Source organism: Terrapene carolina, unplaced genomic scaffold, assembly GCF_002925995.2.
Source record: "Terrapene carolina triunguis isolate 2854851 unplaced genomic scaffold, T_m_triunguis-2.0 Scaffold62, whole genome shotgun sequence".
NCBI lineage: Eukaryota > Metazoa > Chordata > Testudines > Emydidae > Terrapene > Terrapene triunguis.
In genome coordinates, this window is record NW_020664413.1 from 42515646 (window position 1) to 42529804 (window position 14159).

At 39.5% G+C, this 14159-nt stretch overlaps 1 protein-coding gene across 2 annotated transcripts in view; it reads right to left on the reverse strand.

Annotated features, from left to right (window-relative positions):
• CCDC141 (coiled-coil domain containing 141) overlaps positions 1-14159 on the reverse strand; it is a 144864-nt gene that overhangs the window by 75755 nt on the left and 54950 nt on the right. For both annotated transcript variants that reach the window (XM_024204039.1, XM_024204042.1), the window contains one exon: positions 6075-6194. In XM_024204039.1, coding sequence (XP_024059807.1) covers positions 6075-6194 — 120 coding nt within the window. The remainder of the gene's footprint in view (positions 1-6074; positions 6195-14159) is intronic.

A 14159-nucleotide genomic window follows, 5' to 3' on the forward strand; every position in this document is an offset into this window, starting at 1 on the left:
TGAAGCCGGTAGCGCTTGGGCAGCCCTTTTCGCGTGGCTGGGAGGGAGGAGGGGGAGTTAGGGCGGGGACTTTGGTGAAGGGTCGGAGTTGGGGAGGGGCCGGGGTTGGGAAAGGGGTGGGGCCAGGGCCCCGTGGAGTGTCCTCCTTTTTTATTTTTTAAATATGGTAACCCTAGGTTACAGGGGAGGGGTGACACAGCTACTCATTAGTCTGGATTGTACCCTGGTATGTCATAGACAGTGACACAGTCTTGTCAACACCTTTGACTCTTTGGGCCTGTAAATATAATCTAAATACAACTATGCTAAGGTGGGTCAGAGAGTTTTTTTAGGAGCAAATGAACTCTACACCACTTTTGCAGTGCTCCAGGATGGGGCTATGCATGGTACTGCTATATATAAATCATACTTGCATAGCTGGGGAGCTGAGGGACTGAAAATCCTTCCAAGCAGTAAGGTCTCTACCACTGGAGCCAAAGGAGAAGTACTGATGTGCTTATTTTCAATAAGTACTGTTATCTTCTCTGTAGGCCCACACAACATCACATACTTGTATGTATAAAGAGCCCAACTCTGCAAATACTTACTAGATAGCCCATGAGTAACTCTCTCTTCCCCACCCGTTGTAGGGGACACTTTAAAGGGGCAATGCCCCTTTTCTTCCAGCTAGCTGGATGGAAGGATGCAGCGAGCACATTTTATTACTGAGTTGATGGAATGCTATGATATTTTCCAGGAAGGCAACTAAGACAGTAAGTTATTAGTGCCTTTTAAGGGCTATTCAGACATTCTCCAGTTAACCACAAAGCTACAGAAAGTACACTTATCTGGGTCTGATGTAACGTCCCCCTTACAGTATTTCTCAAACATGAACTGAAAGGATCTTCCCGCACCTTCCCTATATTATCTGACAGGAACTGGCATTTATGACCGTTCATATACCTAATTCTGAGGTGATAGAAACTACATTCTGAAGTTAGTGCAGAACACTGATCATTTTTTAATTAGAACACAAGTTGGACACTAAAGACAGTTCCAGAGGGGGGAGTAATTCTAACTATAGTTATAATGATTCCAGAAAAATTCAATTTTACTTTTTTCCCTATTACTAATGAGACTGCTTCCAATTTATGTGCTGCAAAAACTGATGCCGGCTTTTAATTGGTTAGAACATTAAAGAATCAGACACACAAAACAAGCTGTTCATTAAAAGAAAGTAGAAGAATTTTGAAAAATTAATATAGTTGTTTTACTATTTGGAGACTTAGACAACTTCTGCTTTGAGATTTTTCAGCTTCAGATATAATCTTTTTCTTTAAATACGATGATATGCAGCAGTGCCGTCGTCTTATATAGTATTTTATAGGTTTCTTGGTTCATCTAGTAATCATCCCAGACAATGCGAGCTTGATTTACTAAAGCAATACTTTCTATGGGTGTTTTTCAATTTCATTACGTATCACTGGTAAAGCAGTCATGATATATAATGAATGTTCAGTTCAAGCAACAGACAGGTCAGAGATTAGGAAAAGAATGGCATGTAGCAATAATTTTATCAGTTTGAAAACAACCCAGGTAACTCCCAAATACAAGGTGCTCAGCAAAGACCTGAATGTGGGGTAGGCACATTTTTTACATAGTTTCTAAGCATGTGCTCCCAGCTGGAATTTACAACAATACTGGGTTCACAATTCTGCCATTCAAAAAAGCAAACTCATCCCCATTTGAGCATCTTGTAGCAGGCTGTGTTGCAAAATAGTGCTCCTCAGGGATACTGCCATCCTCTCAAAAGTGCATTAGGCTGGATAGTTGTAGCACTTGAAAGTGTTGATATACGTTAATAGTCTTTCAATGTGAATGTAGACTTAATTCTTTTAGAGAAAAATGTTTGTTCTACAGAAAGCAGCGTGAAATGCTAGTGTTCTATTTTTCCAGTACTCTATTTCTTGGCTCAATGCTATTCAAGATCTATATCGGGGTCGGCAACATTCGGCACGCGGCTCGCTAGGGTAAGCACCCTGGCGAGCCGCATGCCGAACGTTGCTGACCCCTGATCTATATCAATGATTTGGAAGGAAATACAAAAAAATTGTTTGATAAAGTTCACAGATGATACAAAAATTAGTGGAATGGTAAATGATGACAGGTGAATTACAGACTGATCTGGATCCCTACGCAAGCTGGATTCATTTGAATAACATGTATTTCAATACAGCCAACTGCAAGTTCATACATCTAGGAACAAAGAATGTAGATCACATTTAGAAGATGGAGGACTGCATCCAGTGAAGGAGTGACTCTGGACTTAGGGGTCATAATGGATATTATTTATGTCTATAGCACTGGTGAGACCATTAATGGAATAATGCGTCCAGTTCTGGCATTCACACTTCAAAAAGCATGTTGAAAAATTGGAAAGGGTTCCGAAAAGAGAGGCAAGTATTATTTGAGATAGGGAAAAGCTGCCTTAAAGCGAATGAGTTTCCTAAGTCTATCTAGCTTATCAAGCATCAGGGTAAAAGGGATCTTGATCAAGTATACACACTGGGAGATTTCTGACAGTAGAGGGCTCCTCAGTCTAGCAGACAAAGGCATTAACAAGATCTAATGGGCTGGAAGATGGAGCTGAACAAACTCAGACAATAAATAGGACACAAAAATGATAGGGGAACGCTGATGGTAATTAGCCATTATAACAACTCACCAAAGATATGATGGACTCTCCATTGCTTGAAGTTTTAAAATCAAGATTGGGTATCTTTTTGAGAAATAAACTGTAACTCAACCACAAGATAAGGGATTGATGCAGGAATTACTTGGTGAAATTCTTTAGTCAGCAGACTAGAGGATCAGAATGATCCTTTCTGGTCTAAAAAATCTATGAATATATGTAATTTTGCTTCTAGCTCAGTTCTGGGAAGTAGGACGTGTTTTTCTGCAGAGATTTGAGCTTCCTGTAACACTTTCATAGTGAGGTTTTATAAACATACATATTTTAAATTTGTAAAAAGTACTAATAAAGGATACTTGATTAGGCAATATCCTGAATCTGCAAGTGTAACATCTGGCAAACCAGGCAGGAGAGACTGAACTGTAATGATGATCGAACCTAGCACAGCATTTGCTGTAAACTATACCAGAAATGATGATCAGACGTACATCTGGAGCTGCTACAATGTAATGACAACCAAAACGTGATTTAGCATGAAGAAAGCTTTCTCCAGTTACAAACAATCAGAACAGGATTGCATGTACAGTGCAGAAATTTAAAATGTAGTGATCTTATCCAGGGAGAGCATCAGATTTTGGAGGCTGTCCTAAGAGCTGCAAAATATTGCAGATTCAAAATCCTGCAATTGAAGGTTGAGGCCATAGCTCTTTGGGGACATTTAAATAAGGGTTTAAAAAGTGGTAAAAAGGCTCATATTTAGGGTGACCATATTTCCAAAAGGGAAAATGGGACACTGCGTGGGGCTGGCCCCAGCCACTCGCCTGAGGCCCCGCTCCCTCAGGCCCCACCCCGCTGCTCACCCGAGGTGCCCCTCCCCAACTGTCACTGGTCACTTGAACCCTGCCAGCTCCCCATTCGAGGCTGTTGCTGGTCGCTGGAACCCTGCCTGCCCCCTCCTTCAGCCCAGCCTCCCCCCTGCACGGGGCTAGCATCTCCACTTGCCCCCGTGCACGTTCCTCTGCACCACACCCCACTTTTTTGACAAAAGTGGGCATTTGTCCCATTTGCTCTTGCCAACTTGATCAGTTGGCAACAGCAAATGGGACAAATGCCCTCTTTTGCCAAAAATATTGGGATGGCTGGGACAGGGCTATAAAAAGGGACTGTCCCGGCCAGAACGGGATGCATGGTCACCCTATACATATTCATATATATGTGGGAAAGAGATGAAAGGGGAGGGCAGGAGCACATTTCAGATGACAGCCTGGGTGTGTGTGTAAATTGTTTTTGAGAAGTCCATCAGAGCTGGCCTTCATCGAACTGAGTTATGGTGTGACTAGTGGATCCTGAGATACAGAAATGAGCCTGCTACATCATTAAAGGGACATCACTGCAGTTTGGAGATAAGAGATGATATAAGGTTATCAGATGGAAGGTTTCATAAAAGACTAGGGACTTACAGATACAAGGACATGTTCCACTGTGGAGTCACGAACAGGGAGGTGCTGTAGAAGAAATTGTGCTGATATTACTTAGCCTGAACTGGGAGCACCTCTGAACTTGGTATCAGCTTATGTTTCAGTGTGCTTCTGCCATCGAGGCAAAACATCAGTGTGTCTAGTATAAGCTTACTATGAGCTTCTACCATTCTAACAAATTTTACAGAAACACTCATTTGAATACTCAAGCTGGAAATAAAATGTAGCAAAGTGTCAAATTTCTCTTTCCCACTGCTTGTAATATCATCAGTACAATGAAAAGGTAACAGATACACAGACCTGTAGCTCATATTTCTGCAATACATTTGCTGTGTGCAGCTTAAGCTAGCTTGTGTATCCACATTTCACATCAGAAGCATGGCATATATTCCGCAAGATCTACTCAGTCCACTTCATTTCCCTGAGCTAGAACATGCTGACAACAATAACAACAGAAGGATAAAGGTAAGCTGCACTAAGTTATGACTCTGCACGGAAAGCTTCCAATGCTAATCAACATTAGACGAAGAATGAGATACTGTGGGATGATTCAAACAACCTGATTAGCTAATATATAGGGGAAGAGTTATTTAGATAAGCAATAAATAAATAAACTTATTTTATTGTGATAGTTCCTTGAGGCCTCAGGGTCCACTGCTGTACAGACTGAAAATGCATATTTTATTATTTTTTAAAACATGGGTTATGATATTTCTTCAACTGATATAATAAACTGCAATAACAACTTCAGTGCAGTGAATTTCCTCAGGATTAACGACTAGCTCGATTCAGTGATCCTTGATGGCACTCCAGACCATCAACTTCTCCCAGCGGGTCATAATATTCCTTTGGAAATGCCTTGTGACTCAATCATTATTGTTTAACCCCATCACTGCTAGTATTCACAGCAGTGTGCAGCCTGCAGCAGAATGTGGTGCTATGCCGTTAAGAACCAATGTTTTCTAGACAAAAATACTGTGACTTCAAATAGGATGTATGAGATACTTGGGATGGCATTAGAAGTGTATTTTTCCCTGCTTACCTGGTAGCACTGAAGCAGGTAACTATAAATTATAGAAACAAATTGATGGTCTAAAGCTTAAAGAAGATATAACTCCAGCCATTCAGAAACCTCGTCAGTCTGGTAAATTCAGTCACCTTTCAAAAACTTACATTTTTATATGAACAAAGGTCTTTAGCACAAAACAGGCCTGCTCTGTGAGCCAAGTTCTCTGAACACAACCAGTCCAAAATGGCACACCGAACAATTTTCACTATATTGTACCAGTACTTCAGAGAACTATTACATTTACATCAAAATTAAGTAACTGCAAGAGAGTTCTAATATTTATGCTCTCTGGTTTGTAAATACATTTCTTTTTCATATCAACATAATCTTTAACCCCACCCTCATCATTTATGCAGCAGAGGAATAAAATTGTCCCATCATGTTATTTCAGACATATTGCTAAAAATTCCTGTTGAAACCTATGTTATACCCACTTTGTTGCCACATGATCTGCAGATTTCAGTGACAAAGCATTACAGTAATAGTGACTGGCCACCTATTTTTACCATTATCAAAACTTCCCCAAATTGTTTAACTACTTCCCTTAAGCCCTTGCAATGTTGTTTTTATTTCTAAACGACACATCTAGTTATTTGGCCACTATATTGAAAGGTGGTAGTTAAACAAAATGTACAATTACTTTGTCATTGCTTTATAGTCTCATGAATATAGGAAAAGCTAGGGTGAGAAAAATGGTACCAAGAACATTGTGTGTGTAATACTAGTTATATTTAAAATAAAACTTTTCTCTCTCATATACACAAACATACAGACTGTACACACACACACATATATATATATATATATATATAAAATGTATGTTAGTTTTTTCCTTTAATATTTTCATATTTCTTACCTTAGCCTTGAATTCCATTTCCATGTGCTCATGAAGTAGCTCTTCATTTTCTGTTAAAGATGAGCCTAGATTTTGCTTATGTAGATAATCACTCATATTTTTCCTGTACCAAGATGTTACCTAGATAAAAAACAAAAATGAGATTTTCAAGAGTTGAGAAGAATTTCAAAAGGTGAGAAATAATTGTCCAACCTTTCAGGTGTATTAAGTGAACCAACTTTGTCTATAAATTAAGCCCCAATTTTAGATAAAACATGAAAACACAGTGCTATGTAATTCAAAAGTTCATATACCTACATGAAATGGGAATATATGTAACAAAACAAGACTTGTTTTTCATAAAGTATGTCAAATGATTTATCAATCAGTACAGTGGGTGAGACTGAAGGAAAAGAAAAATCAGGTAGTAGTAACATGTGGAAGACGACATACATAGTCTAAAATGGTAAAGAAATCATACATTTTTCCTAGGAAAAATGCTCTCATGTACAGTAGGTGACTATAAATCTGAACATATTTACAATGATGCATAAAAAGCAATGACTAGATGACCTGATAGGTCTTTTCTAACTATAACTTCAATAATTCAATGAAGCTACTGTACTGCATTATATAGAGTAATCTTTTGTATTCCAAAAAACAATTACAGCTTGCTAGATTGACTGTAACAAGAATATTGAGCAAACAAATGCAGTAGTTAATGTATCTCATAAATTGCACAGAATGACTTGCATGTACTTCTACTTGATGCACAATAGGTACCTTATACATCCCTTGTAAACAACACATGGCAAAGATCCCTGAGTGAAGCTTTGCATTTTAAAATAGTACTGGGAATCAGTTAGTACCTACGAAACCTGCTCCAATCTTTTCCAAGTCTTGCAAAGCCACCATCATATTCTATGTATCACATTTAAAACTCCTTTGTACAGTAGGAAGAATATAGACTTGAAAGCATGTCTCTAAAAATTTCCTGAGATCTGCTTCTGTGAAGGCCTTTTTTAAATTTTATTTCATTCTGTATTTTTCTAAAAAGCAAAAGAACCTTTATAACAAAAAATGCTTTCAACACATCTGAAATAATACAGTGGACAAATTACCTAAGGACTTCAACGGAGCTAGGAAATTAAACAGATTATTAATGTAATTAAATTTTAATTTGATGGTAGAGTCTCAAAACTACTTTCTAAAGCACCTCCAAGTTATTTATTGACACACAGGGGACCTCGTTTTTCTGCACACAATCCTGGTGATATATGTTACAAACAAAAGCATATGGGAGTTTTGTATGTGCCCTGCTTCAAAAAAATACAATTCATAAAATAATTCTCTTTTAATTATTTGAACAAAAACCAAGGTAGTGTGAAGTGAGAATTGAGTGACCAGATGTCCCGATTTTATAGGGACAGTCCCAACTTTTGGGTCTTTTTCTTATATAGGCTCCTATTACCTCCCACCCCCTGTCCTGATTTTTCACATTTGCTGTCTGGTCATCCTAAGTGAGAACTATTGTCACAAAAGCCATTCACATTTGGTAACGCATATGATATTTTCATTTTCAAGGGAGGGATGAGCTCTCACAAGCTCTCATTCTCAGTGGAAGGTTTGTGGTAGAGGTGGACCCAAGTCACAAAGTTCAGATTGACACTTTGATCAGCATTAGAGGCATTTGGACCAGGCCCATCTCTGGAATACAGCATGACACTGGTTATTTTGTGCTCTCAAAAATGGGGTTAGAGCTGTACAAGTCACCCTTTGATGAAGACAGACCTATAAGGAAGAAAGTTGATTATGTAGAATGAAGGGATGAGTGGAAGCCCAATGGAGTCTTGGAGTAATGTTTACATACCTGACTGAATCAAATCAAATTTAAAACATAGGGATCAGACCAAAATTTTGAACCGTGAAGCCTTTCCTTTCCTCTTTCCTTATCCCCTCAAACATAGACTTACCAATGCAAAATTATGAAAACATTTATACTGGGAGAAGACATACAAAACATGTACTTCACGTCTATCAAAATAAAATTGAAAGTGTATGATACAGGGGAAAGAAGAATTTCCCTGTAAATTGAGGCAATTTTCTTTTCTATGGAAAATACTGGCTGTTTGCCAAAACAAACTCATGCTTCTATAGACTTGAGCAGAGGAGTAATAAAATCTTTAACTCTGTTACAGTAAGAAGCTCACCCCTTAGCCACTTGGCAATGTCTATTTTAATTATCAAGAGTGTAAGCAGTTGGGGTTTAAGTACTGCAGATGTCAATGAGTGATATTAGCAGTGTAAGATTATGTCAGAGCTATCTTTGGTGTTTTTTAAGACAGAAGCCCACAGAATTCTATTTTTTCAGAAATTTCTTTTTGGTAAGCTTTTGTTTTTTGTGCACAAGCTACAGGGCATGTTGATTGACTGATAAACAAAACCACTAATTTTTTTAAAACCCTGAGTGCATGACTGCCTTACAGCATGTTATTGACCACAATATTTGCTGTAAATTACCCATGGAAGTAGGAGTTAAAGGATTCCTACCTGTACCTGGAAACTGTTATAAGTTAAAATATGGTAATTGCAGAGTTATCTTAAGCACTTCCATGAGTGTTACCCCTAATCTTTACCCATCCACACACAAAAACATCTCATCCAAGTTCAGTGGTGCTTTAAACCCAGGATAGCTGGCTTGGCTGGGGCCCTAGGCTAAAATCTGAATGAGGCTTTCACTTGGGATTGAAACCTGCCCACTTTGTAGTGAGGACACAGGCCAAACCAATCAAGTGCAGACAGTCCTCCAGTGCCTCCCCACAGTTCCCCCCCTTGTGCCCAGGACAGACAAATGCTCCCATGAGGCACTGGAAAAGCATCATAGAGTGGCTCAGTTTGCTAAAGGATAAGTATGGGACATGCCCCCTGAAGTCTTAGTGACACAGATGAGCACAGCACTAGTAAGGACATAATTCAGGTAAGGCTTTGCCGTGTGGCAGCTCACACCTGGGCTAGACTAATCCAGCTGTTCAGACCTAGGTACCAATCACCTGAGTTAACCCTGTAGTGAAGATAAAGATCGGAGACAAATAGAAAATATGTGAACAGGGAGCAGATTAGGTAGTTTTCTGTAACTGTCTGAAGTAAAACATGAAGGAGTGCTTTTGTTGAACAATAAGAGCTTTATATGCTGGGACACCAACAAAAATATACTGTTAGAATGATATCACTGTAGTTATACCACTATAACTATAGCGATATAATTATAATATAGCAGTAGAGTTCTGCCAGCAAATTTCCTCATGTAGATAAGCCCTAAAATAGTGCCAGCTAGAACAGGCGTTGTCAAACTGTGTCCAAAAAGGGCTTTTGGAAAGATCACATGGTGCCTGGACTTTCCCTGATACAAGTGTAAATGCACGGAGGGGGGGGGGGGGGGGGGGGTCCATGATGTTTTCAACAATTAGAGAAGGGGTTCATGGCATCAGACAATTTGAAAGTCAGTGAACTAGAACAGTATTGATTTTCACTTCATTGGAGTTTTGCAACGGGACAATTTTGCCAATACTGACCATAAATAAATAAATGTGTTTGATTTTGTTCCATTATTCCATTTCTGCAAAACACCCTCTCTCTCTCCTATAACATAAATAGCAGACTTGTTAAAATTAGAATAAGGAATCCAGCGGCAGGAGACACAAGACCTAGAGAACTTAGCTAAGAAGTTCTGAGTTTCACTCCTGGTTCTGATACTGACTTCTGTCATCCCAAGTCTGCCTCTATTTCCCCTTCTCTAACAGGAAGACAATCTTCTCTTTCTGTCTCTCACAGGAGTGTTGGGAAAGTTTATTAGTTAATGTTTGAAGATGAAAAGTCCTGTGTATTATTACTATTGATCCCAGTCTGATGATGATATGCAAAAAATAAAATTTGGGCAAGAATACAAGCTTAATTTTCATCAGTGATGGATCTGTGAAAGGTGTGTTATTGCATGAAACATTTGTGTATGCATCAGTATATCAGTAGTAGAATAAATGACATCACAGGATATGAGACAATTATAAATACCAGGGGGAAGGGGGAGGGGTGTTCAGAAAACTCCCATTAACTTCAATCGGGCCAAGATTTCACCCCAGGTAGCTAGCAAAGGATCATTTTAAACAAATCTGACTAAACAGATTTTAATAATTTAATTACTGGTATGTTCCAGTCTAAATATTCCTGCACTCAGGGTAAAATGTAATCAATGTTTCATTTTTATGAAAACCATTTACAGAAAGCGCTGGGAGCACATCTGAAGACATACGAAGGTCCACTCAGAAATTTTATGCACATTTTTAATTGCTTATGAATTAGGTGAAAATGTCTAGGGTTGTCTCCAACCTGCCAGTGTTGAAACTCAGTGTTTTTCCTTCACTCTAGAGGGCAGCAGCAGCAGAGACCATAGGGGACCCAGCTTTTGGAAAATCAGAAAAGAGCCTATCAGGAGCATACGTAGATTGTTTAGACAGTTCTTCCATAAATCCAAGCAGTTCTGGTGCATTAGTCACTGTTGGAGATTCCCAATTATACTTGTGCATGCTGACATTCAGGGTTTGCTCAGCTCACACTGTGCTTGGTACTAAAAATGGAAACCCGTGCCTATATTTGAAATCAGCTTCCAAACACAGCTATGGCCCCAAACTGTATCATGAAGACAATAATGGTCAAATCACGCCCCCAGTCTTGCATGCTGAACATCTGTCAGTAAAAAAGAACATACAGCTATTAACCAAGCCCACCGTGTAAAGATCAGCAGGAGAAAAGAGTGGGTTTACATTCATTCAGGTAAAGATCCCTCAACAGAACCTTTAAAGGACTGCACTGCCATCGTTATTTTTACATCAATTAAATTGCTAGTAAATGAATTCCAGCACCAAGGGGTGACAGGGCTGTTAGATCTACCTTCTTAACGACACAAGAACTGATAACTACCGGTAGTTAATATTTTTCCTTTAAAAAGAAGGATCATTTCCCTTCTGTGTGTCTGCATGGACTGCAGATGAGGGTGTGCTATGCTGTCCCACAAATCTGAGTTAGCTCTTATCTCTGTCCTTGACACAACCTTTTACCCAGGGACCATGAATAGCTTAAGTTTAATTTATTTGTTTGTCTCATACATGCATTACTGGCACAATTGAGAAAAATTACATTCATAAATCTTCTTGCCGAGAAAATTAATTATGCACAAAATAGCCCAATCTGCCTCTGATTTTCATTAATGAAGGAGATTATCAGCAAAATAAGATGCTGCGGTATCTGAAAAGGAAGGTCAGCTCTTTAAATGTAAAACAAGGTACATTTTTACATATTGAAAATACTGATAAAGAAAAACATGTTATGATTATGCTTATCAGACCGTCACATTCCAATTCAAGGCAGAACGAAGGTGTTGCATTTTTAGTTCTTCGGGGCAAGGAAATATATATTGTAATTTTTACATTTGCTTAGTTTCTCTTTCAAAACCAGATCAGGGAGACTTCTGTGCTTTATACTTATCCTTTAAAAAACACAGGCAGTATTAAGGGTAAAAATCTACTCTCACATCTTCACAGCAGGCTTGACTCCAATATGCAGCTCTCCCTATGTCTCCCAAACTTCCATTAGCGTCAATGAGAGTTCAATAGGCTGCTCTCCTTATATGTGTAGAACTCCACTTGACATTAATGGGAGTTCAGCACACACAGGGAGAGCAAAATATTAGGCTTCAGATTTGCCGTGAGGCTATGAGAACCAGTACTTAATATTGCATATGCATAAGTCTAAAAAAAGATACTTTGTCATAAAATTTCTACCAGTTAATTTTCCAGAGTATTTATTGTTCCATAATTGTGCATGTGTCATGGAGTGTGGGGGAACTCAGGGCCCTGCACCCCCGGCTTCCTGCGATTCACCATGACTCTTAGCCAGCCAGTAAAGCAGAAGGTTTATTTAGATGACAGGGACACAGTCCAAGACAGGTCTTGCAGGCACAGAGAACAGGATACCCCTCAATTAGGTCCATCTTGGGGTCCTCGGGCACCCCAACCCCCTTGGGAGGTCAGAGCCCTCTCTCGCCTCCCAGCCACCTCACCAGCCAGCTCCTGAGACTCTGCCTTCAGTGACCCCTCCCACAGCCTTTGTTCAGTTTCCCGGGCAAAGGTGTCACCTGGCCTCTCACTCCTTCCTGGGTTCTCGTGTTACATGCTCAGGTATTCTCCTTCGGTCAGTCTCCCATCCCCCCAATGCAGACTATCCTAGCCACACTCCCCTGTCAGCATTCACAGACCACTTTAAGAACAGTCCCTGTTCGTCACAGCATGAATGTTACGTAAGGTGCCAGACTGACACCGTACAGGTCCATAGTTAGAACAGTATTGCAAGGACCTGACTCTGCCTGCTAGTCTGCATCAACCTTGGACCACAGCTGGGCATGAGAAGGCAGGTGGTTGAATAAACATTCTATCTGAGCTACAGCCCGTCTCCTCAAGCTATCACCAGTAGGTAGGTTGCCAGTAGATATCAGCTGTAATGGTGGTGTTTGTGATGTCAACACCCATTCCGCAGAAAATGGACACACGCACGCACACACACACACACACACACACATCAAACAGCAACCAGATTAAAGTGACCCGACGTCCTGATATTATCGGGATCATTCCAATATTATCAGGATCGTCCCAATATTAGGGGCTTTGTCTTATATAGACACCCCTTACAGTCTATTACCCCCTCTCCTGTACCAATTTTCCACACTTGTTATCTGGTCACCCTAAACCAGATAGTAAAGATTTTCCGGATGTTCCCAAACTGGGCTGGATTCAACTTGGCACTCTGTAAGTGAAAGATAATTGTCCATTAATGTTTAAGGCAACTAGAAATCTGTGGTAAGTTTGACCAAATTTGTATTTCCCTCCACCCCACCCTAGGTCTTGGGGAGATTCTGCAGTATGGTTTTAAAGCAAATTCATTTAAAGTATTTTCCCCTTCTTTACCCAATGTAAGATAGCAAAGTATTTTGCAGAGATTCTTCTGTTTTGCACCCCTCTCTCTGCTTGTAAGTTATTGAAATACTTGGATAAAGCTGGGATGACCATGTAGTTGATGAAAGCATCACAGCTAGGAGTACTAACTCCTGGTACTTCCAAGCTTTGAAGAAGGATTTAGAGAAGGACTCTTCTTCTTGGAAAGTGTACTTTGCAATATGATACATTTCCAACCGACTTGGCTAAATTTGTTTTGAAACTTCAGTTGTAGCCATTGAGAATTTATCACAGATACTGAGAATTGAAATAACATTACTTTTTAAGGTGTGTTCTTTTGCTGGACAGTTTCCTGGTGATATAGACAAAGCAGCAGCCAAAGCAGAATTGAGCAGCATCATGTCTCTCAAGTGTTAGACGATATTTCATGATTTTCATAGTAATAGCTCTGGCCTCTTATTTAGCAGTTTCTCTTTTACAGTATCTTGGTTGAAAAAGGGGATTTGTTCCAAGTTATCATTCTATAGCCACAGGCTGGAAAGAGAACACTTCCGTAGGAACACAGGATTTTTCATACAGGATAGTAATCCATCTAGCCATGATGTTACCAATAAATCCAGTATTGCCTCTGGTAATTATAATACTTGATGTTTCAGAATAAGGTTAGCAGCTCCCTAGAGTACCTCACCAGTTGTAAAATGTTTTACTTGGAGGATCATATACACACTATGCAAAAAAAGGTAGAGCTGGTTTTGATGTACAAGGTACATAACCCTGCAGAATCAATATTCTAGGCAGAGCTGGAGTGCATAGCACTGCCTACAATTAAGGTTGCCCAACACTTTCCATTAACTTTAAACATTCAGACTGAAATTTTCCATGATGAATGCCTGCCTCAGCTGAATTTTTAGGAAACTTTCAGTTTAAAGGGCTTAGCTATTTCTGAGGGTTTGTCTAGATCGTTTTTGTTTTGTTGTTTTGTTTTGTTTTTGTGGATTAGGTCTGGGTGCACTAACAGTTGCAGAATAACACTATGTACACTAAGTCCACTGGATCCCCCTTGTCCACATGTTTGTTGACCCCTTCAAAGAATTCTCATAGA